This window comes from Pipra filicauda, unplaced genomic scaffold, assembly GCF_003945595.2.
Source record: "Pipra filicauda isolate LSUMZ 115617 unplaced genomic scaffold, ASM394559v2 scaffold179_size1759329_pilon, whole genome shotgun sequence".
In the NCBI taxonomy this organism is placed as follows: domain Eukaryota; kingdom Metazoa; phylum Chordata; class Aves; order Passeriformes; family Pipridae; genus Pipra; species Pipra filicauda.
Window position 1 is genome coordinate 1,314,405 of NW_024104286.1, and position 24,216 is coordinate 1,338,620.

The following is a 24,216-nucleotide window of genomic DNA, read 5'->3' on the forward strand; positions in this document are numbered from 1 at the left end:
AGGGATTTTGTACAGCTCTGTTTTCAGAACCTCCATTCTGTTTCCATCATCTCAAGGGAAGCACAGCTAAGCTTGTGCAGTTCCACCCTCAGAGAGCACTTCCAAAAAATACGATGTTCTGTTCTGTGCTTTCATTCTCTGTTCAATCAACAAGGAGACAGAATGACACTGAGCCTGATTTATGCAAGACCTGAAAGTCAGAGGCCTTGCTATTTCTGTATGGGCCATTGTCTGCTTAGTTCTTCACTTCCATATATGAGAGAAATGTAGCAATAAAGACGTAGGAACAAAATTCTCCTATTTCACAGACAATTCATTTTAATTCAAAAGAATGACAGAGTATTTTTGCATTTTGTCATACAGAGGTGATACCTGTTATTTCTTCCTTTGAAGTCATATTGCCTAATAAGATTATATAATTAGGAGTCTTCCAACACTTTGTGATTTGGAAAGATTTCTGTGAGCTGGAGGATGGATGTGTGGAGCCCCTCACCTTCCTAAAAATAATCTTGTTTTAGCTTGTTCCTATCCCTTACAAACCTGTGAATTTCTGGAGGGTGTCTTTACAGAGGTGCAGAGCAGGGAACAGCTGTTGATGTCAAAGCCATGCAGGCAGGGCCAAAGGTGTTTTCATTTGGGGATTTTCTTGTGAGCTGTGGACTGTTTGACAATTTGTCCTCTGAGGAGCTTGCTGCTCGATTTTCCAACTGTCAGGTTGCATTAGAAGGCAAGTAAATGTGTTGTTTTGCCATGTAAGCTAGTCATGTCCTTGCCTAGAGAGAGAGAGGGAAGGAGGAAGTAGTGCTATTGGAAACAGGAAGAGATGCGTGAAGGAATCATCTTTGTGCAGCTGTTTGTGATTTGAAAAAAAAAAAAAAAAGCAATTCTTGGCTTGCAAGCTCTTGCTGCTTTCTATTTCAGGGAGCTTTGGAGCATGAAGAAAGCAAGACCCTTCGTTTTCAACTTGAACTTTCTCAGCTTAAAGCAGAGTTTGAAAGGAAACTTACAGAAAAGGAGGAAGAAATGGAAAACATAAGGTACCGTGCTGGAAGCAGCATGTTTTTTAAGGGGAAAGTCTCAAAAGACCAGAACAATGCTCAAGACCCAAGCCAGTCAAATGCACCACAGGTAGTTATGCCAGAACAAGCAGATACTGTCTGTACCAGAAACCAAGACAGCTCTGACTTTTTGCCAAAAGGTAATCCTATCACAATGCCATTTCTTAGTTCAAATATTCCTGTCAGATCAGCCTCTGTCAGAGTACAGTTAAACCCATCAAAGTATCACATGGCAGCTGTAACAAAACTGAGTGACTCAACCAAATTCCCAGCAGATCAAGGGCCACTAAGTTCGTATGTTTACAGTATGGAAACAGGTAGATCTAGAGTGCTGCCATCTCCTAATCCTGTAGGATGGCTGACTCCCAAGGGGAACCCCAGGCAAAATCAGCAGTACTTACCTCAGTGGTGCTCAAAGCTATGTTATCTAAAGGCATTTAGTTAATTTATGCAACTACAGCTACACTGATCGTGGGAGGATGTGAGGAGGTTGCTGTTATGTGTACACCATTTGGGTAAGCAGTGAGAACTGCAGAGGTGCAGAAAGCATGAATATAACAGGAGAGGAGCTTGTAGGTGAGTGGGATCAACAGGAAAAATGGAAAGCAATTAGATGAGAGGAGGATGACGTTTTTTGTCTCTTCCCTCCTACCCAGCACAAATTCACTGAAGGGTTACACTCTTAAAAGGAGGCCACACTGGGCCAGATTTTCAGCAACATGCAGTCATTCAGAAGACTTTGGCCTTGAATTAGACAATGTTGCAATGCTATTTACCCAAGAATCATGTCATTGTTTATTGGTAGACTAAAGGGTAAGAAAGGGAAAGTCCAAGGCCCATCCAGGCCAGTGTTGCTTCACACCCAAGAATATTTTTGCCCTTTAATCTTCTGATATCCTGCACATGTCTGGATTGCAGAGACCTAGGGATAAGCTAACCAGTGCTTTCTGCTTCAGCTTCATTATGAATGTTCAGCAGACAGGCTGTGTTGTTTCCTGGGAATCTAGGGCACAGTTCAGTATCTTGCTGAAGCAATAAGGCCCTCAAGGTTTTTCTTGTTGACTCGATGATTTCTCAGAACTCCTACACTTTTAGCAAAACTTGGCCAGCAGTGAGATAAATGTTTCTGTGTGACTTGTATTCTGTGCTTTGAGTTACTTTCTGGTTGTAAGAGAGCAAAACTGTCATGGTAGGACTTGTCTGTTACAGAGTCAAGAAAATTAAGCCCCTGTTGTATCCGTTTTGTCTTTAAATTGACACTAAGCTGCCTTTCACAGGGGGCAAGGCTATTAATTGGGTGGGTTTAATCTTCTAAATTTAGATGTCCATAACAGGATTTCTGTTCCTGAATTATTCCCCTTAACCATTAGCATAAGAAAGGTTTTTTCAACATCTGTTTTAAGACCCAATAACTTGTAGCTTATACATGCCGTTTACTATAAAGAGCACCTAGAGTAATTAGCTTAGAACATAGCAGCCTACCTTCAGTTTGATTAATACCCTCCACTAACATCTGCTTAAAAAGGCTGAGATGTAAATTATTCAGTAAATATCTTAGGAAGTGACTGCTAGGCTTGAAGTGCTTCTTATTATGTTCAAATCCATACTTACTTGGAAGAAGTCTGAGAGCGCTCTTGGATCCAGTATTGACAAAGGAAATGCAGAAGAAGGATGTTACCGGTGCTTACTGATCAGGAGTTAGCTGAGGGTGTGAAGCACACCAGCCGGTTAGACAGCAGTGAGGAACTAGAAACTATGTATGTTATGTATGTGTGCTACATGTGGCATTCAGAAACATATTGTGTCTGGAAATGAGACACTTTCAGAGAGCACAGTACTGTTGCATGGAGTTCTACGTTCCTGTGCAGAGAGGAAAACTATTCCATTCATCCTTCACGTCCTTTTCAGGAGAAACCAGCAACGTGCCATAGATTCACTGCAGTCCACCCTGGATTCAGAAGCCCGCAGCAGAAATGAGGCCATCCGGCTCAAGAAGAAGATGGAGGGGGACCTCAACGAGATGGAAATCCAGCTCAGCCATGCTAACAGGCATGCTGCTGAGGCAACCAAGTCAGCACGTGGCTTGCAGACACAAATAAAGGTACTTGGGGAACTGCCGGTCCCAAGCGCCCAACAGCAGTCACGGGCTGGGTTTCATCAGCACAGACCAAAACAGCAGTGGTGATGGTAATTAAGAGGGAAGCTACTCCCAACAGTGTAAAGGGAATTAGTGATCACATCTGGCATCAGAGAATACAGAAATATGGATTTCTTCTCAGACTTGCATACAAGCTGGATGCGATCCAGTCATAAAACCCCTGCTGGCTGCAGTCTCCTGTAGGGGCAGAAAGCTACAGCACGAGAAACTGAAAACCTGTGATTTTCTTGTGAGCTTGCAAGTCTTTTAAAAGTAGAGAGCAAGTGAGTTGGCTGGAGTACAGGGAGTGTGTGTATATTCAGCTTTGTTGTTTGCATCAATATTTGTAATAGCAAAAAAAAAAAAAAGAAAGGAGCACTTTGCTGAGGCACCTCTTCTTGTATTGCCTCTCCCATGCCTAAGCAGCTAATTCTGCCTCTGGCAGAACCACCAGCTATGACAGATTTGAGCACACAGATTTTTCCCCCATTGCACTGTGTACCACAAAAGCTATTCAGCTTACAGTGTGGAAATACATAAAATAAATATAATAAATAAAAAAAGCACTGAAATTCTTGAGGTGGGCCCCATTTAACCTCTGCAATCTGAGATCCTCCTTTGTAAGCACAGTGGCTTGAAATGGAGCTATACTGATAAAAAACCAAACACCTGCTTTGTTTTAGGAGCTCCAGGTGCAACTGGATGATTCAGGACACGTGAATGAAGATCTGAAGGAGCAGCTGGCAGTCTCTGACAGGAGGAACAATCTTCTCCAGTCGGAGCTGGATGAGCTGAGGGCTTTGCTGGACCAGACTGAACGGGCAAGGAAGCTGGCAGAGCACGAGCTGCTGGAAGCCACTGAACGTGTGAACCTGCTTCACAGTCAGGTTGGCTTTTTCTGTGCCTTCTCCCTCACTGCCTTCTCTGTTAAGCACTGACACTGTTTGTCCATGGCCATCACAAATCAAGAGAGAAAATGAGGGACAGTTCAGTCTCACGGTAGATATGCCACCTCACTCCCTTCCAGTTAGCTGGGATTGATGATTCATCCAACTGCTTTAAACAGCTTCCAGGAAAAGTGATGATGGAAAATAACAAGAGTAAATTTTATTTCTTTCATTCTTCCATGCTGTAAAGCCAGTTTCTTGCTTTAGTTAAGCCATTTCTGGGATGGTGAGGCATTTCTTCAGAGAAGCAAAGCTGGTGCTGTGTTTGTGCAGGGCACTGATGTTGTAACCCTGTGATGTAACCACAGGGGCTGGGCTCTAACAATAGGTGGATTGAGCAGGGCAGGAAACCACCCGCAGCAAAGCGCACTCTGTGCCTTGCAGGTCTCCATTAAGATTGGCCTTTGGGCCTTGTCGAGGTGGACACTGCAGTTTTTAAGGTGCCACGGAGGGGCATGTCCTGACTCAACAGCGTTTTTGTTTCTCTTCACAAATAACAGTCACAAAGAAATCAAAATGTGCTACAGGCTGGTGATGTTTTGCAGTGTTTCCTCCAGCCCACTGGTGGCATTGAGCTTCTGTTTTAGTCACCTTATTGGCTGATTAACGATCATTAATTTACCAGAATGAACTACCTTATTCATTCTTCTAAGCTTATTGCTTATTATTTTATCTGAATCAAAAGCTGAATATTTAAAGTTCTGAGAGTAAATTTTAATATTTCCTCAGTCTGAAGCTACATTTGCTAGTCAAGCTAGCCTTTACCATGTACCTGGGTCTCCCTTCCCAAATATTGCTCTGTGTAATCCAGGAGTTGCAAAAATCAGTAAGCCTTGGTGTGCTATAGTATTTAGAGGAGTTGTCTCTAATCATCAGTTTCCCTCCTTTTCCACTGTTCCTCTGGGGAAAACTTAATAAAAGAACACAAGCCTGATCAATCAAAAGAAGAAGCTGGAGGGTGACATTTCCCAGATGCAGAATGAAGTGGAAGAATCAGTCCAGGAGTGCCGGAATGCAGAAGAAAAAGCCAAGAAAGCAATCACAGATGTAAGTAGGCTGGTTCCTTGCTCACCTCTTCTCATATCGCAATGTCCGAGGACAGCCAAGAAAGTATTTCCAGGTCACCATTTCTATGCTTGCTACAGAGCTCACACATGCAAAGTGTTCCACAGTTATCTGGAGGTAACTGATGAAACTACAAAATAAAGCAGGCTAGAGGTAAAAGAGAGGACAGATTTTTTTTTTCTGATGTTTAGGGTTTGGGTTTGGTTGTTTTCTCGGGGTTTTGTTTTCCCAAGAATGCATTTCCACTGGTCCTCAAATTCTCAGGTCATGTCACCTTTTTATCAAGCAAGTCATTCACCTGGATATCTTAAACCAGCACAGACTGAAGTAGTGCTAACTGATCTCCTGGTATACATAGAATATGATGTGAGAAACAAACTTACTGAATTGGAGAAACATGATCCCAGGAGGAGAGATGGAATGTATTCTTCTAGGGAAGAAAAGTGTTTGGGCAGGTATGGTTTCATTTTCCACAGACCTGGAGAAATCCACGTCTGCATAGTTCAGATGATGTTTCACATCATACCGGCAAAGAAAATGAAAGCTAAAACTGGACCTTTCTGTGAGTTATGTGTCTGGAGTGCCTGGACAAAGCTATTCCTGTACCATGGTCTTTACTGTTCTCGGCTGACAGCTCTACTACTGCCTGCCACAGAGAAGATGCTGATTCTCCCTGATGCAGCTCCAGCCTGGATTACAATGACTGCTGTCTTTTGGTGACAGCTCAGTGATGGGTATAAAATCTGTAAATGGCTCTTGGTGGCAGGTACAAACATCAAAGCAGGAATGAGCTAACTTGGCACCCTTTTTACCTGTCTTACAAAAAGACCAGGGACTATGTAAGATGTTGATACCGAGCTTTCTATCCCAGCACAGACTGTGGAAGTTGCTCTGCTCTTACAACTGCCCAGGCAGCTCTCACCTGTGACTAGGCAGAGAAATTTGTCTGCCAGTTGTCTTAGGCTACTACCTTTCAAGAGCTCCAAACACCTAGATTAGATTTTGAATAATTTCTGTATAAAATGTCTCTAGTGAGTGTCACAGGCTTACTTGTAGGCATTTTAAATGAGAACATGATATAGCACAGATAATAAAACTTAAAAAAAAAAAAAAAAAGAAAAAGGGAGGGGTAGAATCTTAAATCAAAGCTTTAGAATAGGGAGGGAAAAAAGGCCTCCAAGGTTTTCCTGTTCTTCTGTTTTCTCTGTCCATGTGAGACATACACACAGAAGGTATTATCTGGAGCTTTGGGTACAGTGAATGATCCAAATAGGAGACAATTCAAGGTTGATCTTCCACCTTCTATTTTGAAATATAATCCAACAGCATAAGAGAGCTGCTGTAAAATGTGGTTATTTTTCAGGCAGCAATGATGGCTGAGGAGCTTAAAAAGGAGCAGGATACTAGTGCTCACTTAGAGAGAATGAAGAAGAACATGGAGCAAACCATTAAAGACCTCCAGAAGAGACTGGATGAAGCAGAACAAATAGCTCTGAAAGGTGGCAAGAAGCAGATCCAGAAACTGGAATCCAGGGTAAGTTTGGGATGCAACTTCAGACCACTGTCGCCTTCTTACAGAATTGGCACTAGGTAGGTAGCCTAGGGCTGGCCTGCTAAGTTTATAGAGGCCAAGAAGGGATAGTATGAATGCTTTCCTCTGTTTCACAAAATGCAGGTGAGCAGTGCTTCCTCTTCATCATCCAGCTATGAGCTGTTGACCAGCAGATGACCAAAGCCCTTGATTAAAAAAAAAATAAATTAAAAGCCCGAGCATCTAAAATCAGCAAAAGCCTCTCTAATGCTTGCTTTGTTAAATTTTTCTGGCCTTCGCATATGTCTGTACCTCTGACTGCTGGTGCAGCTTAAATACATTTAAGAAAAAGCAAAATGGAAAGGTGACATTTTGATCTCTTCTTGAAATTTGACTCTATGGGGATGCCTAGAAAATAAGCATTTCTTGAACTGTGAGCCAAATTATCTGCTGCTTTAAATATATGTAGCATAATGGCAAGGGTTTTTCTTCTTTTGCAGGTTCGTGAGCTGGAGAATGAACTTGAGACTGAACTCCGTCGCAATTCAGATGCCCAAAAAGGAGCCCGCAAGTTTGAGAGACGCATAAAAGAGCTGACTTACCAGGTATGTTGGGGACTGTGGCAACCACTAGGTCCCTGGAAAGAAACATGTCTTAAATTGCCTCAGTGTTCCAGTGAAGGATGGCATTACCCAGAGCTTTCTGATTACAACCAAAGCTTTAGGCATAGGAGAAATATCTCCCTAGGGCTACTGTCAGAGAAGCATAGAATGGTTGGGGTTTGGAAGGGGCCTTAAAGGTCATCTCATTCCAACCTCCCCATCACGGGCAGGGACACTTTCCACTACACCAGGCTGCTCAGGCTCCATGCACTACTTCCAGGGATGGGGCATCCACAGCTTCTCTGGGCATCCTGTTCCAGTAATCATCATCCTCTTGCCTGATTTGTTGTAACTAGTGTTAGAAAGCCTCTGCCGCTGGGAATTTGGAGAGTTTTAGTACAGCATTAATATGGAGCAGGCTTTGATGACTATTTACAATGCAAGGGAAGAAAGAGCCCAGCTGTCTCTCAGCTGTGCCACTGTTGCCAAAGGGAGCCAGAAGGACTCTGCTGACTAATGCACCATTCAGTGTAGGGTTGCTCAGTCCCAGAACCTTGTCACCTATTGCTGAGCAGCACGGCCTAGTCTTGAGCCTCCTGCGGGTTTGCTAACAGCTGCTGTTTCGAAAAAGGCCTGCAGCACAGAGCACTGATCCTTTTGTTTCCAAAAGCATTCTTAAGAAGATAAACCCATCCATCTGCTTTAGATTATTTAGACTCCTACTTGTTTTATTTTGACTTTTGTACGCAGAAACTGAAGGTTGTTTTCTCAGAATACAGTGAGCCAGCAGAATTAGCTGGTCCTTCTGCTTATCGAGTGTGACAGCTGAAACCTGGCTCCTTTTGCCAGAAATGCCTCCAAACCAGACTTCAAATTATGCAAATTACAGTTTTAGACTATTCCATAAATCTGTTTTACTATATCACAGCACGCTTTATAATGACCAGAGTGTTCCTCATCCCTGAGCGAGGAACTCTGGGTGTGTGTATGTGTGTATGTGCACACCTCTGAAAGTGTGTGCACATATACTTCTGTGTTTATATGTATCTATATTTACATGTATATAAATGGAGAGGGTACTCTCTTCAGTCCTCCATGCTTACACACATCTTCAATGAACCTACAGAATATTTTCTCATCTGTATACAGAAGGATCACAACATGGCTAGTTTGTGTTTTGAGTTATAAGTTTCTAAAATATGCATGGCATCTATACTTCATGCATTGTGGGAGATGCTCTAGGCCTTGTTACTCCAGCAGCCCAACTAATAGTGTTTTGATACAGTCAGAAGAAGATAAGAAGAATCTTGCCAGGATGCAGGATCTGATTGACAAGCTACAATTAAAAGTGAAGAGTTACAAGCACCAAGCAGAGGAAGCTGTAAGTAACTATTTGGGCCTTTTCACCTTTGAGAGATTTATTGTTCTAAACCCACAGTCTTTTATCCATAGAAGCTTCTAGTACAAATACATGCTTTTTGTGCATTAATATTTTTAGTTCATATAAACCCCAATATATAAAACTGTATTTATATTTCATATAAAATAAAACATTTGGCATATTTGTTGATGATAGTTAAGATATTCAATTTTATCTTATGATTGCAGTATAATTTGCAAGGGAAGGGGGGGAGGGAAAGAACAGGAAAGACTTTTTTCCTCCTAGCCCCTCAGAAAGCACATTGAGAGCATCACAGTTCAGCTAAAATGGAGAATGCCACTGGAAACATTAGCTCTGTAAAACAACAGTCTCAGTTCTCCAGGAGGCAAGTGGTCCCCATATGGCTGTTAGCTCATCACACTGAGCACTTTCCACCCCACTTCAAATGAAAAGCTTTGTTTCATGTGGACAGGAGGAAATCAGCTGCACTGTTTTTTCTCACCAGGAAGCTCAAGCCAATCTGTACCTCTCGAAGTACAGAAAACAGCAACATGATCTGGATGATGCTGAAGAAAGGGCTGAAATAGCTGAATCTCAGGTTAATAAACTGAGGAGCAAGTCAAGGGATATTGGCATGAAAAAGGTACAGTAATACTGTGTGGGGTAAATGAGACTATTTAATACACAGTAGTGGATGCTATGTATCTGTTACATCCCTAAAAATAGCATAGACTGGAATAAATTCTTGTTTACCACATTTGTTTAGTTTCAGTCTACCCTTTAACATTAAGATAACCCTTCAGGACAGCAATCTGACACTTCGACAAAATATATTCTCTGTCCTTTTGATGGTGTCATTTAACCTCTGTGCTCAGCACCAGAATGTGGGTTTATTATGGTTGTTTTTTTTTTTCTTTTTCAAGGAATATTAAAAGACTTCACCTTTTCCTCCCTCTGTTGATGCAGCTTTCTATGTATGTAATACAGCCTGGGGGTTACCGCATTAGCAGATTGCCAGATATTTTAACATTGCTCTTTTAATGAACTTGTATTGATTTGAAGAGCTGGACAAAAATAAAATGTTACTGATTAGTCACCTACATGCTGGGAAGTCATTAGTTACTAGAAATATGTTTGTGGTGTTTTGCAGTTGATATGAATGGTAGCAGAATAATGTTGATGACCCTAAAAGGTACCTAAGCTCTTGGTCTGGAACTGAAAGCAAACCTTTGCTTATCTATACTTGCCTTGTGGCAAAAAAGAGTAGGGTTCTTACTTCTAAGAATGACAGAAAGAGGAGCTGGCTCATTGCTTTATCTATTTCATTTGCAAGTGAAACATAAACTTTCATGCTTAACATAATTTAAGTTTTATGGGGATAAGAACTCCTGAGTTAAGAAAGAGGTGGAAAAAACCCTTTCTCTATAATTTTGGTATTTTTATCACATTTGATTCCAACACTCTCCTCTTCTGTAGCCACCATTCTATGGCAGGGAACACTCTAACTTCTGATTTCGTATTGGACTAATAGAGTCACCTTTGACTGATATAAATGACTGTTGCTCCACCATCTAGAGCACAGCTACATTAGAACTACATGAATATCTGGTCTCACACATTTACATATGGTGGAAGCAGTACTGTAACTGAAGCTCAAAAGAAGATTTGCAGCTTTTAAGAGTAAAAAATTTCCATAGATTTCTCTTTAAATCATTCCAGCCCTACAAAAAAATGAAAACTCACAGATTCACATATGATGCCATGGTATCATACCAACACCATACCTATTTAGGTAAACCACGAGAGTAAATTATTTTTGTAAATACTGTTAAGATTGCTGTTTATTCCCTGTATCTTAGTAGTACCCTCTTTCTGCCTCAAATATGCAGAAGTCATAGAACAATGGATGTCTGGTATATATTAGTCAGATGCTATTTGCCAACACCAAATCCAGCTCTGGTTTATAGCAGTGTTGCACTGCCAAAAGATGAGCTCAACAGTGTACACAGAGGTGTCAGCTCCACAAAAAGAGTTTTGTGGCAGTAACAGCAATAGCTGCCAGGAAACATGTTCAGGCAGTGAGTGTTGTCCCAAAAGTCATGACACATCTTTGGGGAGAGAAAGGCACTGCAGAGATTACTCTAATCATGTAGCATTAGAAATACCTTGTCTAGTGCTACTAGTACCCACTATCCTGGAAACACCATCTATTGAAACAGGGTTGTATAGAAGTCCTCTGCTCTCAAAGGGAAATATATAATCTAGAATCAGGACAAGACAGCTGTATTGTTAGCAAAGTTTGGCTAGATTGCTGTTACTCTATTTCAGATACAAACTGAAAATACCAGGAAGTAGAAGCATTAGTAAATAGAAGCTTTTGTCATTTACTTGTGAATTTACCCTAAAACCCCTCAACACTTCCATTTTCTTTTTAATAGTCATATACTATCTCAATTGCATTTCAGGTTCATGAAGAGGAGTAAGTTCACTCCAAGCTGACAGATATGAGAAGATACTTGATATAATCAGGCACAACTGAAAGCAGATGTAAAAAAAAAATAAGCACTTACAGAAATAAACATCAAGTGAAAATCCAAACAGACTTTATAGCATATTTCATTCATTTATTTGTGTTTCTATTTTGCCAAGCCTCAGGGATCAATAAAAGATTACATCTTGCCAGCAGCCCACTTCATTATGCTGGAACAAATCCTAATTGGCAGATCTCTGACAAAATCAAAACCAAGGGCAAATCCAGTAATGCTTCACAGCCTCACGTATGTCATATGCAGATTGCTAAAGTAGCTGTTGTTTCTGGGGTGCCATGTCCCCACAGGATTTGACTTTCAAGGCCCAAGAAAGTGTTCTGGGCAGCGGAGTGAGGTGCAGGGTGCATCTCCAGCCATCCAGTGGTTCTCTCCACCACTGTCAGCACTTGCCTTGGTGGGTTTGCAGGAGAACCTTTGACATCTTTTAAGATGTTAAGGCTGCCTGTTATGTCAGCACAGGCGGATCCATTATGGCCATCAGCAGAGATGAATATCTTCAGGCCATGTGTGTGATTTGTCCTGATGCCTCCCCAGAGCTCGAGCTGGAGTTATCACAGATGAGTCCTTTGTGTGAGGACAAAGAAACATCCAGCCCTGTAGCCTGAGGTGGCAGGTGTGCACACCTGGATTGTCTGAGTCATCAGCATTCCAGTCTTTTCACAATTGTGGATACATTCTTCTCCTAGGATAATAGAGTACCCCCTTATCTTAAGTCTCTCCCCAAAGTCTAAATTAGTAGGCATATTTGGGGAAAAGAGAGAAGGTGGATACCAGAGTCTTTGTGTAACCCAGGACAAATACTAAATGAAATGAAAAACAGTAAGCCTTCTCTTTCCCTAACACTGAAAAAAAAATCCCTCAAAACTTAGAGATTTCTTCTTCTGTGGAAAATTCTTTGTTCCTTTGGGAAATCCAAGTTCCAATCTCTCATGCCAGCTTCTCGAATACAAGCATCGATTGACTTTCTTTTTCCTCCTATCACTTCCTTTGTTTGTTACTGTTGCTCAGAGAATCACATTTCCATGTGGCTCTCTTGCTGTAACTGAAAGGGGAAGGTGAAGGAACTCCGTTCATCAACAATTTCAATTGCACCTGTGCGCAGAGAAGCATTTTCTTCTGGTACCTTATGGTGCTCACAGGATTCCTGTCCTTCTGCATTTCTAGGCAAAACAAAAATGCTTGTAAAAACTACTGAAGTGTAAAATTAACCCCCTAGTGGAAACAGAACAAGACACACTCACTGTAAAGGTAAGTCAGCATTTTCCATTTTAACATTATCTGAATAAAATAAGCATCCACATAACAGTGCAGAAACATTCCTGTTTCTTCCATCTAGTCCTTCAACCATGGAACCAGAGCTGAGTTACCCTGTAAACTGTTCCACTTCCTCTGATTATGGTATGTTCAAGGTCTCAATAGGTCCCAAGATAAATTAATCTTGCTTAAATTCTTTAGAGAGCTGCATTGCAAGAGTATATTATCATCTCTAAAGCACGTTAGCATTAAAATTGACTAAAAAGCATGTAAGTGAATCTGTGAGAGAAACATGAAAAAAGACTAAGGCATAATCATGTGTTCTTGCTGAACCTCATGGTAACCATCATCAAATGCCCCCTGAAGCTTGCCAAATTCAGACTGTGACAAAAACCCGGGGAGTTTGGAGGTATATCTCTCCATGGATAGGGCTGTACTGTCAGGCACAGAAAGATGGACTAATAATGAAAGTTTGGTTTTTTTAAGGGTACTCACAACAAATGCAGAGGAAAAAGACAGAATATTCTAAGACAGAGCCAGCCTATAACAAATGCATGAGAATAAAATGCATCCACTTGAAGATGCTGTACTCCAGTAAATAGGAGAGATGTGCAAAGATATGAGATTAGGGACCATATGGTTATAACAGTCTCCTAAACAAAGCAATGCAGTATAACTTTTCACACTGAGGTTTTTATGAGCTTTGACATTGGACACAATCGAAATAGTAATCTGGGCCCTAATGAAGACTCGGTACGTGAATTGTTTGAGAAACTTTGTGCTTTGGTTTGGGTTTTCTTTGGTTTTAAACACAAGTGAGAAAATTCACCAGTTTGAATGTTCTTAAAGCAAGTTACTGGAAAGTATTTGTGAGCGGTAACCTTTCCCCCAGTGACTGCTCAGTTCTGCTGATTTCACTCCTGGTGGCTCCTATCCTGCCAGCCCAATCAGCCCTGAGATTGTCTTCCCTGTCTGTTAAAACAAAAAATTATCCTAGCCATGATGCTCACAATGCAATTGCTTAATCATAACTGTCAAGCTATAGCTACTGATTAACAACTTTATAAAAAGTTGCACAGTTTGACTCAAACCCCCATGCAAATCTTGAGGGGCTCAGTATGAATAGTACCTTAAAAAAATACTCTAATGATTGTACATACCTTACTATAAAGACAGTATGCTGCTACCAGTCCCGCTGCAACTAGGAGCACTGCTCCTACCACTGCTAGCACAGTATTCCAGGTGTTACCTGAATTTTTTTAAAAATAAAAATTCCAAAAAGTTTAACAGAAGTGCTTTATATCACAAAATAATGTTCACTATTCAATAACTATATCAAAGCAATGATTTTTCTTATTTATAATCTAAAAGCTATGATTTAGGGAGAAAGAAACATTAAAAGGAAACAAAGACAACAATGTTCAAGTCATTTGACTCATACTGTAGGACTTTAAAGTGATACTTTACTGAGTTAAATGTGAATAGCCTAAAGCACATTATTTTACTTAATTGTGCTGATAAAGAATTCCATTTGTGCTTATGTGATATGATTTGATGACTTCTTAACAGTAGTCCCATTTAAAACCAACCAGCTGCCCAGGATATTAACCACTGTCTCCAGGCACAGTGCTCAGTGCCATTAACTGTAGAGCAGCTCTGGAAATGTTATCCAGCCTGGACCACAGATTTCATGACTTCTGTTGCAAAATCTTTGCAACTTTAATCTAAAACATTTCCCAGCTTCTTAATGCAACCATGCAATCCAGGTGGACACAAGAAATCCTGAGGTGGGTGGTAACAATGGATTCCACAATTACCCATCTAGCCCAAAACTTTGCGCGGCACCAAACTGTCAGAAGAGCTGTATGGTTCTTCTACTTCAGGCTACCTTTCCACTGCTGTGTCTAGTCCAAAAAATTTGGAAAATTCTACACTTCTCTGGAAACAGTTAAAAAATGAGAACTGCCAAAACAGAGCATTTAACCTAGTCATTGCCTTTAGTTTGACTCTGTATCCACATCTTGTCAGTTCCTTTGGTAGAGCAGCTTTAAGCTGCAACCCTTCCTTACACAGGACAGACTCTCTTAAATGATTGTATATTCATCTTTCTTTTCCCCTTAAAAGCCTTCTTTCCAGTGACACTTGGAAATCCTCCTGATGCTTGAGCAGCTGCTGTGCCATGACTACTCTGCAACATAGTGATCTGTCTTGTTCCCTTCCACCCTGCTGTCTATCCGCTTATCCGCTTTCTGCCTATGCTGCCACAAAGGTGCCAGTCTCTCTGGTAAGTGTCTTCTCTGTACTGTATAATGTATTTCTGGTCCAAGAGCAGGAAGATTCTGTGAGCAGCACAGTAATTTCGCCACTAAAGAGGGGATTTGTATCACCTATGGCTATTGTAGGGTCCACCTGCAGAGAGCAGCTGGAGAAAGGCATTTGTAGGGGATGACTCTGATCATATTTGGACTGTATCCAGTAAACATACAGGGAGACTGATGGACTTGTGCATGTAACTTAGGAGAGCCAGTTAAATGTGTGACTCCTTGGAGGTGTTCAATGCTCTCCACTTCAGAAGTGCAATATTAGGTTTACAGGATAAGGAAGATCATGCTGGAATTTGATCTGTAGGAGAGTATGTTTGGCTGACTTAAATGTTTTCTTTAATCTAACTCCCCTCCTTCAGGTTGTGTATAGCCACTGCCATTTAAAACATCAAGTTTTCAGAATGAAACTAAGCTATCATGGGGGAGGAGGAAGAAAGGAAGACAAAAAGATGCAGCTATTATCACTTCTTCTAGCCCCTTTTCTCTTATGTTGCCACTATTTTGCATGTTCCGGCTTGTTTCAAATTCTCTTCTTTCTTAAAAAACACCAGTGAGGTGCCCTATATTAGTTCTCAGTCTTTTAGGTGATTGTATTTAATTGTGTAAAATTAAAGTAGCCTGTGTGCTACTGTTGTTTTATGTGCTACTGACAATGAAAAAACTGTAACTAAGACTTCACAGCTGGAAATTTACTACAGTTCATAAAAACACAGGCATGCATTTAAATATATATATACCCAGGCCTAAAAGAGGCCCATAGTGCAGAATTAAAGTTTTGAAAATAGCAACTGTGTGTTCTCTTCAATCAGGTTTCTTCTGCAGGCAAACTTATACCACATCTTTGGGCTTCTCATCATCCCTCTGCCACCTTTAAAGCCATATTTGCTGTAAGCAGAACATTTAGGACAGGATTCTGAGAGTCCCCCTGTCCTCTCAGCTCTGAGGGCAGATGGTGGCAACCAAAGGCAGCCACCAATTTTGAGACCTTGGCCACAAAAAAGCTGCTGACTGAAAAATAAGAAATTTCTAGTCTTTAAATAAAAACATCTTAGGTAACCTTTTTTTGCCTGAGACAACAATAATAAAATATCTCTTCTACCCAACTGTACTAATTACACAAGATGATTTTTCTCAATATTTTACAGATTTCCAATTGACTCTTTGGCTGTGCATGACCCTACCTGGTCCTCATCCTGTGAAATGAAAGGAGTGGCAACTTACCAACTTGCAAAGTTGTCACAATAACTTTTGTGTAGTGAGGTGTTGAAATATTACACAGATATTCTCCACTGTCAGCTGCAGTAAGATTATGCAGGATCAGTGAAAAGTCGCTTCTGTTTATCTGGGCTCGAGGCTGGTAAGAGTGGGATGTACCATTGAAGGAGGCCACGACTGAAGTCACTGAATTTCTGTTTAATTTCCAAACAACATAGACACCTTCAGTGTTTGCAGAGTTATTGCTGTATTCACAAGGAATTACAGTGTCACTTCCTTCTGTATTAGACAGTTGGTCTGAAACAGATAATTAAAAAACTCTCTGCAGGTTATTTTGAAAATACTCTGAAGGTTATTTAGACATTTTCTGATTTTTTTTTATGAGGTCTAATACCACTACGGACAAATATAAAAACACAGTTCACTACTTTGATATCATATTCAAACATCACAGTATGTTTCTAGAAGCATCTGAAGATTTTAAAAACAAACCTACCTTACACTAAAAAAAACTCTAATTGGTATTGGCAATACTTAAAAAAATTCTTTCTTTTTCATTTGACTATTTCTCCTCTAATTGGGGGGCTCATTAATAGAAGTGATTCAGTCTAGTCTTAGTTACTGTGTAAAGTAGCATGAAATCCCACATGCTGGGAGCAGAGAGAAAATGCAACTAATAAGATACTTGCATATTTAAAGCAAAAGGATAAAACTCTTACAATATAATTTAATAAAAGAATAAAAAGATTACATTTAGTTAGAAATAGCTTTCAGCTACAGTGGACTTAAGTATTTTACTTATCTATGTTGAACATTTAACAGTTAATGAATAGCTTTAAAAAAACAAGAAGGGGAAGGAGAAGGCAGGTAAGTGGAAGGAATATCTAAATTATAAAATATTAAGATAAGACAAACTAGCATCATAGCACAACTATCAATTTAACAGCAGGGATTTTCTGCCAAGAAAGGAAAACCAGAGGAGGCTGTGGTGGCTGGCAGTCAGCTGGAGAGGAAGCTAATACATTATTTTGACGTGGTATAACCACGCTTGGTTTCTGTACCCCACACTGCTATTACAGAAGGAAAAGTAGAGCAGTTTGCTTTCAATATGTTCTACTGAGGGGATAGATGGATGCAGGGAAATTCAAATAAAAGTGTAACCAAATGTAGCTTTTTCTCTTGTGGATCAGAGGCATAGATTAACAAAACACGGTGCAATTGTTAGCTACTATGATGCCATTCTTGAAACTCTCCATATTGTAAGCCATTCTATGTATTAAAAACTGCGCTCTTGTTCTGCAGCACATGCAGTGGATTAGGAACTGAGAGCATCTGTGTACATGTTAGAGGGAAATCAGGGTGATGGAAGCAGCCATGCACATCTCACAGGGGAACTGCTCTTGTATTGGTCTTCATCCAATTAAAAAATATTTCCTAAGATACAGGAGAGGTTGAAAAGAACCATTCATTTACTCGAACTGAATGTCCAATGAAATTCAGGAGGAGGACAAAACAGAGAGTTGAAATTTCATAGTCCCGATTTTCCTTAACTAACAAAATGAGCTACTGTTTGCTAAAATGCAGTGTTTGCTGCTCTCAGCCCAGCACTCAAACTGGCACCTAAGAACGCACATACAGTGGAAGGATCAAACAGTACTGATAAAAGTCTGGCAAAAGATGGGAAATGGACTGAGTAAGGACCATACACATCTAGAGCAGCAGGCAAACTTTCATATAACCCACATATTCCACATAAGGTTTCCGTGTATTTTGTCCAAGTTCATTCTTTCCTTGCTGGAGTGTAAAGTTTATTTATTAGGTACGTCTTCAAATGTGAAACTGATATGGAAGAAATACTCAGAGTAAAAGTAACTTAGAGAAAGGTGAGCTAGCCCCTCTCATTTCTACTTCTTGGATTTAAATTGTAATGCTGCCTTGTAATCCTAATAGAAGAGTTTCAAAGAGAAAGGTATATCCTTCTGCACTATCCCATATCCATGTTGCCCCACTGCAGAAACACTGTCTTCAGTTTGGCTCTGAAGCCAGCTGTGACATTTAGCAATGATGCAGGAAGAGACTTCCATTCATTCCTACCTTGCATCTTCCATTCAGCAATCCAGTTTAAACGATGGGCATGAATATGACAGTAGTAAGGATCTGCTCTTGTGTTTATAATGTTCTGGTCACTTCTAAGAGAATAGAGAACTCCATCCCTGGTTTCCTCACGATCTATTTCTTGGATGGATACCTTGCCTTGTACCCAAGATATATTTGGTGCTGGATAAGTGAGAAAGGCATAACACTTCAGTTTCCTTTCTGTGTCTGTCTTTTGGTATTCCAGTGCATAATAAGAGGAAACTGCAGATGAAAAGAAAAAGTTTAAAAAAATAAATCTTACTACTTTCAAAATAGTTTTTAACTTGAAGTGATTGCTCTTGTGAAATAACATTGGGGAGAATAATTAGAACAACACTTAATGTGTGTTTGATTTCAGAAGAAAGCATAGTGACTTACTGTCAATGCCAGGGTCTATACTATTCTGAGAAGCCACATAATGTATACCACCTAGTAACCCCTTAGAAATCACTGTGCAGTAGGTTATGAAAACAAGTGCTGCACTGTAATTTTTCAACTCATGTTACAGTGTTTCACTAGAGTAAACAAATTGCTTCATAACACCATCAGGCCCAAAATGTGCTCTATTGGGTTGGAGGATTTTGATTCCATGTGAGAAATAACACAAGAAAATCATCCCATTTCCACTGGTGCAATCCAAGCATTTTTGATGTCTTACTGACCTTTTACATGTAGTGTGACGTTCCGGTTTGTATGAGTTTCTTTTGTTCCCACATAACATGCATAAGTGCCCTCATCAGTCACGGTCAGGTTACAAATTTTCAAGGAGGCATTTCCACTAGTGATGTTCTCATGGAAAAGCTGTGTTCTGTTAATGTATTCTGAGCTATCTGCCAGTTGGTCCTTCTGGTGGTAGTAAGAGTGCACAGTTTTTCCTCCTTTACTCCAGTGAATTACAACATCATGCCCCCGTGGGAAAGAACAAGGAAGGATGCAATCCTCAGAAAACAGCCCTGTAACTTCTTCCTGTTCTGTAAAACCTGAAGTCCATAAGTACAAATGAGTAAGTTTAATCCAGTCTACAAGTATATTTCTGCCCTTCCTTATACTTGACAAAAAAAGGACCCTCTTGCAGGCAGCACTACCCAGTGTGTCAAGGTCTCTTTCATGGCTTTTCTGTTGCATGAGTCCCTTGGGACAGCAAGGGTCTTCATTCAGTTTAATCAATATTATAACACAGAGCTCTGGTCTTTAAACTTACAATCAGTTTACACAGAAATCCTGAGTAAGCACCTACATGTTCAAATCAGCACACTGCCACCTCCCCACCTGAGCTTCAAATGTATTTCCACACCTTTTCTACCTTGAACTTCAAACCCTTCTGAGCTGCAGTTTGCTGCTTCCTCATACCTTCACAGTGCCATGCTGCAATGACCCACGTTACCAACCACCCTCACATGGTGCCAAGCAGTTGTACCATCACAGGGAATAAGGACCTGATGGTGTAACTGGCAGGAAGGACAGAACTTCTTGGAACAGCTTTGCCACCACAGACAGGGAGCTCTGTCCCAGCCCCCAGAGATAACTCGGGTGTGTATTCCTCGCACATTCCTCGATTCTTTACTGTTAATAAACAGTGTTTGAATTAATTAATTCTCCCTATTAGAAATAAGTAATAATTGTTGTCTTAATTATTTTTCAGCTAAAACTTACCCCAAAGTGTAGCACTGATGTAAAATAAATAGATGGTAAGAGTTGGTATGTTCTGTCCCTTCATGTCTTCACTGGTTCATAGTACACTCATGTCGAACTGGTAACATGAAAGAAGGGGAGAAAACTTGTTTAATGGCAGGTAAAAGACATACCATGATGATATCGTTTTCTTTGTACATCTTATTAGGAACTGTAGGCCTTTGTACCATGTTTTTTGTTTCCAACAGTCTTGGCCCAGATTTTTGGCCTTATGATCCTATGCATTTCATAATGGCGGAGGGCCTCTCATTACCTTGCAGGCCCCTGCAGATTGATACTTTATTTGTAATAAATAGAAACTGTTTACTCTCAGTGTTCTTGCAGGCCTAGGGAATATTAATCTTCATCATTCCTCAACAGGACACTAAGGAAAAACGCTCAAGTACAATTTGCAAAAGGATGTAATACGTCCCTTGTCAAGCCTGATTTTTTTTCTTTTACTTTAAGTATATTTCTGATTATTACAACATTGACTTTCTTGGATGGGAAATTTGAGTGTATTTGCAAATATTGCAGATATAGAGAACTTTTCACACTTTACTTTTCACCAGATCAAAAGGGCATCAGCTGAACTTTCAAAAATGTGTGTATGGAAATGTAGGGTAGGAATGCAAAGGAGGAGGAGAGTCTCTCATCATATCTTCTGGTTTGTCACTTAAATAGCAATGAACTGAAGGCTCTCATGCATGATAGAAAAAGAATAATCTTATTATAACTGATAAACTGCACTCTTCCTCCATTCAGGCATAACATCCTAAAATACAGCACACCACAGTGGAGAAATTACCTCATGAATCAAATAGCTTGAAAAGAGTTTAAAGAGTTTTCCCTAGTCCTTTTCTTCTCTCCAAAAGGCAGCTATAGGTACCATTCCTAACTTACACAGGGCACAGGTTTAGCCAGGCTTGCTAACCAGTGCTTTTAATATTAATGAGTGATTTTGACTGGTGTGTGTGACTGTATTTGTGGTGAATGTAAATCTTACATCCCAATGATTTTTGCATGTTATTTCTTTTGTAAAGCTAGTGTGATTGTTTTACATATTCTCACTATTCATTAGGAGAAAAAACCAAACCAAAACAAAAACAACAGAGGCACCAAGATATTAAATCTGAGACAGGTGATGCAAGAGTAAAACAAACATTTATGATATATAACTTTGCTCCATGTCAGCAACAACTGCCAGTATCCACCTTCTTTTCTCCTTCTCATTTGCAAGTGGTGTACATCATGTTTCATTGGATTCTTCACTCATTTGTCCATCACTTCCAACCTGTGATTGATACAACATATTGTGCTTGATGTTTGAATTTCAAAAACTGCAATCAATGCTATATTTCCCTTAGTGAGTGATGTGCCACGTTTAGTAGACAGTCACATTTAATTGGCAGTGATGCTCTCAGAGTAACGTGGTTCCAACAGTACCTCTGTGATGCCTTTGGGGGCTGCATGGGCAGCGCACACTGCCTCCCATCTTCTACCTGTGCTCAATAACCCTGCTCTAAAATACAGAACTAAACTAGTTAGCTGAAAATTTTCATGTTCAGCACAAATCTTAGCTTTGGATCTTCCCATTGCACCGTGTTGAGAAACGTGTTTGTTGGTCTGTAGAAAAACCTGAGGAGTGTAGGCTCTGGCCAGTCTTTTCAGCCGGTCTGGGGTCTTACAGGCATAAAGTGTGTGCATGATAATAGTTAGAGCCACACTACAAAGTACTCTACAAACATGCTTTTCCTGTTTGTTACACGAAACAAATGGTACAACCAAGAAATTGTGCCCTAAGGCTTTGCAGTGAAATATGAAATTATACATACAGACAGTGTACAACTAGAATTAAGATCACTGTAGTCATGTTAGTTACTGATGCTCCAGTTTTCAGAATTATTTCATACAGAATCACCACAGGCTCAACTGGTGAGCAGCTCAGCCAGGGTTTCTGAGAGCAAGCCAAGGTGCTAAAATGCATCTCCTAAGACATATTGAACAGCTCAATTAGTGGTAGGGCCACTAGGCCATTTGCTTTGGCCACTATAGGGAAAGAACACGTGCTTTCCTTTTCTTCTGTTAGACAGTGATCAAACCACGTATCCTAAATCTTTCCTCCTCTTTGAACTCTCAATTTGAAACCAGGTAAGACCACTCCCCTAGCAAAGAGCAATCAGCTCAGTGAACTTTACTCTGCGACCTACTTTGAGAGCAGATATATAAAAATATTCTTCTAACCCTGTCAAACAAAATTTATTTATTTATTAGTAAAAGTGATTCTGGTTAATTCCTTTTCAAGGTAACTAAACAAAACCACATTTCAAGCACACAAACTTATGAGGACTGGAAATACCAAAGGATTTCAATCTTTACCAACAAGCAAACAAGAAAAACAAACATACAAAGTTCTAAAAAGCACATGTTAATCACATGCTGCCAAAATCTCATACCTACCATAATGACACTAGCTTTTCAGGATTTCCTCACTGACTCTTCAGAGGCATTTTCTGTAGTAGAAAAGAGAATTAATTCTCTATCTCCCTCCAATGAAACCCTTACAATTTAAATACTAACTTCATACTTCATTTGTTGAGAAATATTCCCAATGGAAGAAGGTTCCCACAATCTAAACACTCAAAACTGTTTTAGGAAGTAGACCAAAAATACTGTGTTTTAGCTCGATATACACATATCATATTCTCACCCTCCCCCACTCCATACACTTACATTATAGAGCTCTCATAAGAATATCAGGGATTTTTTACCTCTTCTTATTTCACAAGCAGCCAAAAATCAAAGTCGTCTTGCAGTTACTAGCAGGCAGGGTTGGTATACATAAAAAACCAAATATACAGCACTCCTGTTGATCTTTGCCTCATACACATGGCACAGTTCATTCCGTTCCCATAAAGGAAAACAGTTGTTTCTGCAATGCAAACTAAGTTTCTATACATGTGAAGCTTTCATACTTTTCATGTTCCTTTCTCCCTCTTTAGGATTAGAAGACTTTTTCTCTTAACCATCTCTTTTGCCTGGCTTTGTTGAACAAACCCTTTAATTTTAACTCCTGCAAGATGCAACTGAGAAGAAATCAGTTCTCATCAGTAATGTGATACCTACAGCAGTGGTGATGCCACTTGGGAATGTGCTGGGGCATCCAGAGAGCCAGAGCACTGCAGCAGCAGCGAGGCCGACCATTTCCTTACAGTTCCAGAACAATGGCACAGGGAGCGAGGTCAGCTCTGTGTGGGCACAGGAAAACAAGAATATAAGATTGAAATCATCATGACACTCTTCTCAGAAAGCTGGTAATGTGAAACAAGACGTAGGTGCCTTGGGTTGCCTGCAGGGTTAGGTGATTATTTTCTAACAATATTTCCCCAGTGCTCCTTTTTCTCTGGACAGCTCAAGCTCTGCGTGTGCTATCTGGTTTCCAGTAGAAGAAACGCAACTACTCAGGTATTTTCGGGAAGAGGGCTTACAAAAAACCCAAACAAAACACAGGAAGAAATTGGAAGAAGTGGTGTCTCTCTTCAAAGGCCTTGTCTGGTGTTAGCAGTACACAGGTGAGGTGTGTTTCCTACATTCACTGAATACAGAGTCATTTAGGTTGGAAAAGACCTCTGAGATCATCAAGTCCAACCTTTGACTGATCACCACCTAGTGAATAAGGTGCCGCAACCAGCAGTTTCTTGAACACCCCCAGCGATGGTGACTCCACCACCTCCCTGGGCAGCCCATTCCAATGCTGGACAACACTTTTGGTGAATTCCTTCTAATGTCCAACCTAAACCTCCTCTCGTGCAGCTTGAGGCTGTGTCCTCTTGTCCTGTCACTAGTTGCCTGAGAGAAGTCACTGACCCCCCCGGCTACAACCTTCTTTCAGGGAGTTGTAGAGAGTGAAGAGGTCTCCCTGAGCTTTCTCTTCTCCAGGCTAAGCCCCCTCAGCTCTTCCAGCTGCTCCAGACCCTTCCTCACCTCTGCCGCCCTTCGCTGGGCACACTCCAGCACCTCAGTGTCCCTCCTGAACTGAGAGGCCCAGAACGTGACTCAGCACTCGAAGTGCCTCACCAGTGCCAAGCACATTCCTGGGAGTCCCAGCTTTCCCACCCGCTCCCTTCCCCACCGCCCCACGGCACTTCCAGCCGGCGACCGCAGCTGGTCTCCCGCTACAGCTCCTCAGCTCCCAAGACTTACTCTTCCACACATCCAGCTGCAGAGTACCGCACCTCAGGCCACGAGGTGCTGCCCGCCCTGTGCCGGCACCGTGTGAGGCACTCGGCAGTTTGTGTTAAACTGGGAAAAACTAAAGCCTCAATCCGACGAGACCGCGGAACCAA

The 24,216-nt window shown here is 40.8% G+C and overlaps 2 protein-coding genes across 5 annotated transcripts in view; one reads left to right on the forward strand and one right to left on the reverse strand.

Moving 5' to 3' along the window:
- The window catches only part of MYH15 (myosin heavy chain 15), a 45,349-nt gene extending 34,034 nt beyond the window's left edge, over positions 1 to 11,315 (forward strand). For 2 of the 3 annotated variants that reach the window (XM_027744181.2, XM_027744183.2), the window contains 8 exons: positions 922 to 1,037; positions 2,967 to 3,159; positions 3,879 to 4,082; positions 5,064 to 5,189; positions 6,571 to 6,741; positions 7,239 to 7,343; positions 8,626 to 8,721; positions 9,227 to 9,373. In XM_027744181.2, the coding sequence (XP_027599982.1) occupies positions 922 to 1,037; positions 2,967 to 3,159; positions 3,879 to 4,082; positions 5,064 to 5,189; positions 6,571 to 6,741; positions 7,239 to 7,343; positions 8,626 to 8,721; positions 9,227 to 9,373 (1,158 nt within the window). Of the gene's footprint in view, positions 1 to 921; positions 1,038 to 2,966; positions 3,160 to 3,878; positions 4,083 to 5,063; positions 5,190 to 6,570; positions 6,742 to 7,238; positions 7,344 to 8,625; positions 8,722 to 9,226; positions 9,374 to 11,186 lie in introns of those variants that run through there. The other variant, XM_027744180.2, reaches the window with a different exon arrangement.
- A 9-nt stretch (positions 11,316 to 11,324) lies between these two features.
- On the reverse strand, positions 11,325 to 24,208 carry HHLA2 (HERV-H LTR-associating 2). Of its 2 annotated transcripts, XM_039379858.1 has the most exons (10): positions 24,074 to 24,208; positions 22,997 to 23,118; positions 22,331 to 22,383; positions 21,085 to 21,164; positions 19,853 to 19,949; positions 18,862 to 19,179; positions 18,158 to 18,421; positions 16,070 to 16,360; positions 13,685 to 13,773; positions 11,325 to 12,430 (listed from the first exon to the last, which is right to left on the reverse strand). In XM_039379858.1, exons 5-10 carry the CDS (start codon positions 19,914 to 19,916, stop codon positions 12,404 to 12,406), a joined length of 1,053 nt encoding a protein of 350 aa, XP_039235792.1. In that variant the 5' UTR covers positions 19,917 to 19,949; positions 21,085 to 21,164; positions 22,331 to 22,383; positions 22,997 to 23,118; positions 24,074 to 24,208; the 3' UTR covers positions 11,325 to 12,403. The 2 variants fall into 2 exon arrangements, with proteins under 2 accessions (XP_039235792.1, XP_039235791.1); XM_039379857.1 differs by lacking the exon at positions 21,085 to 21,164.
- Positions 24,209 to 24,216: the final 8 nt, after the last annotated feature.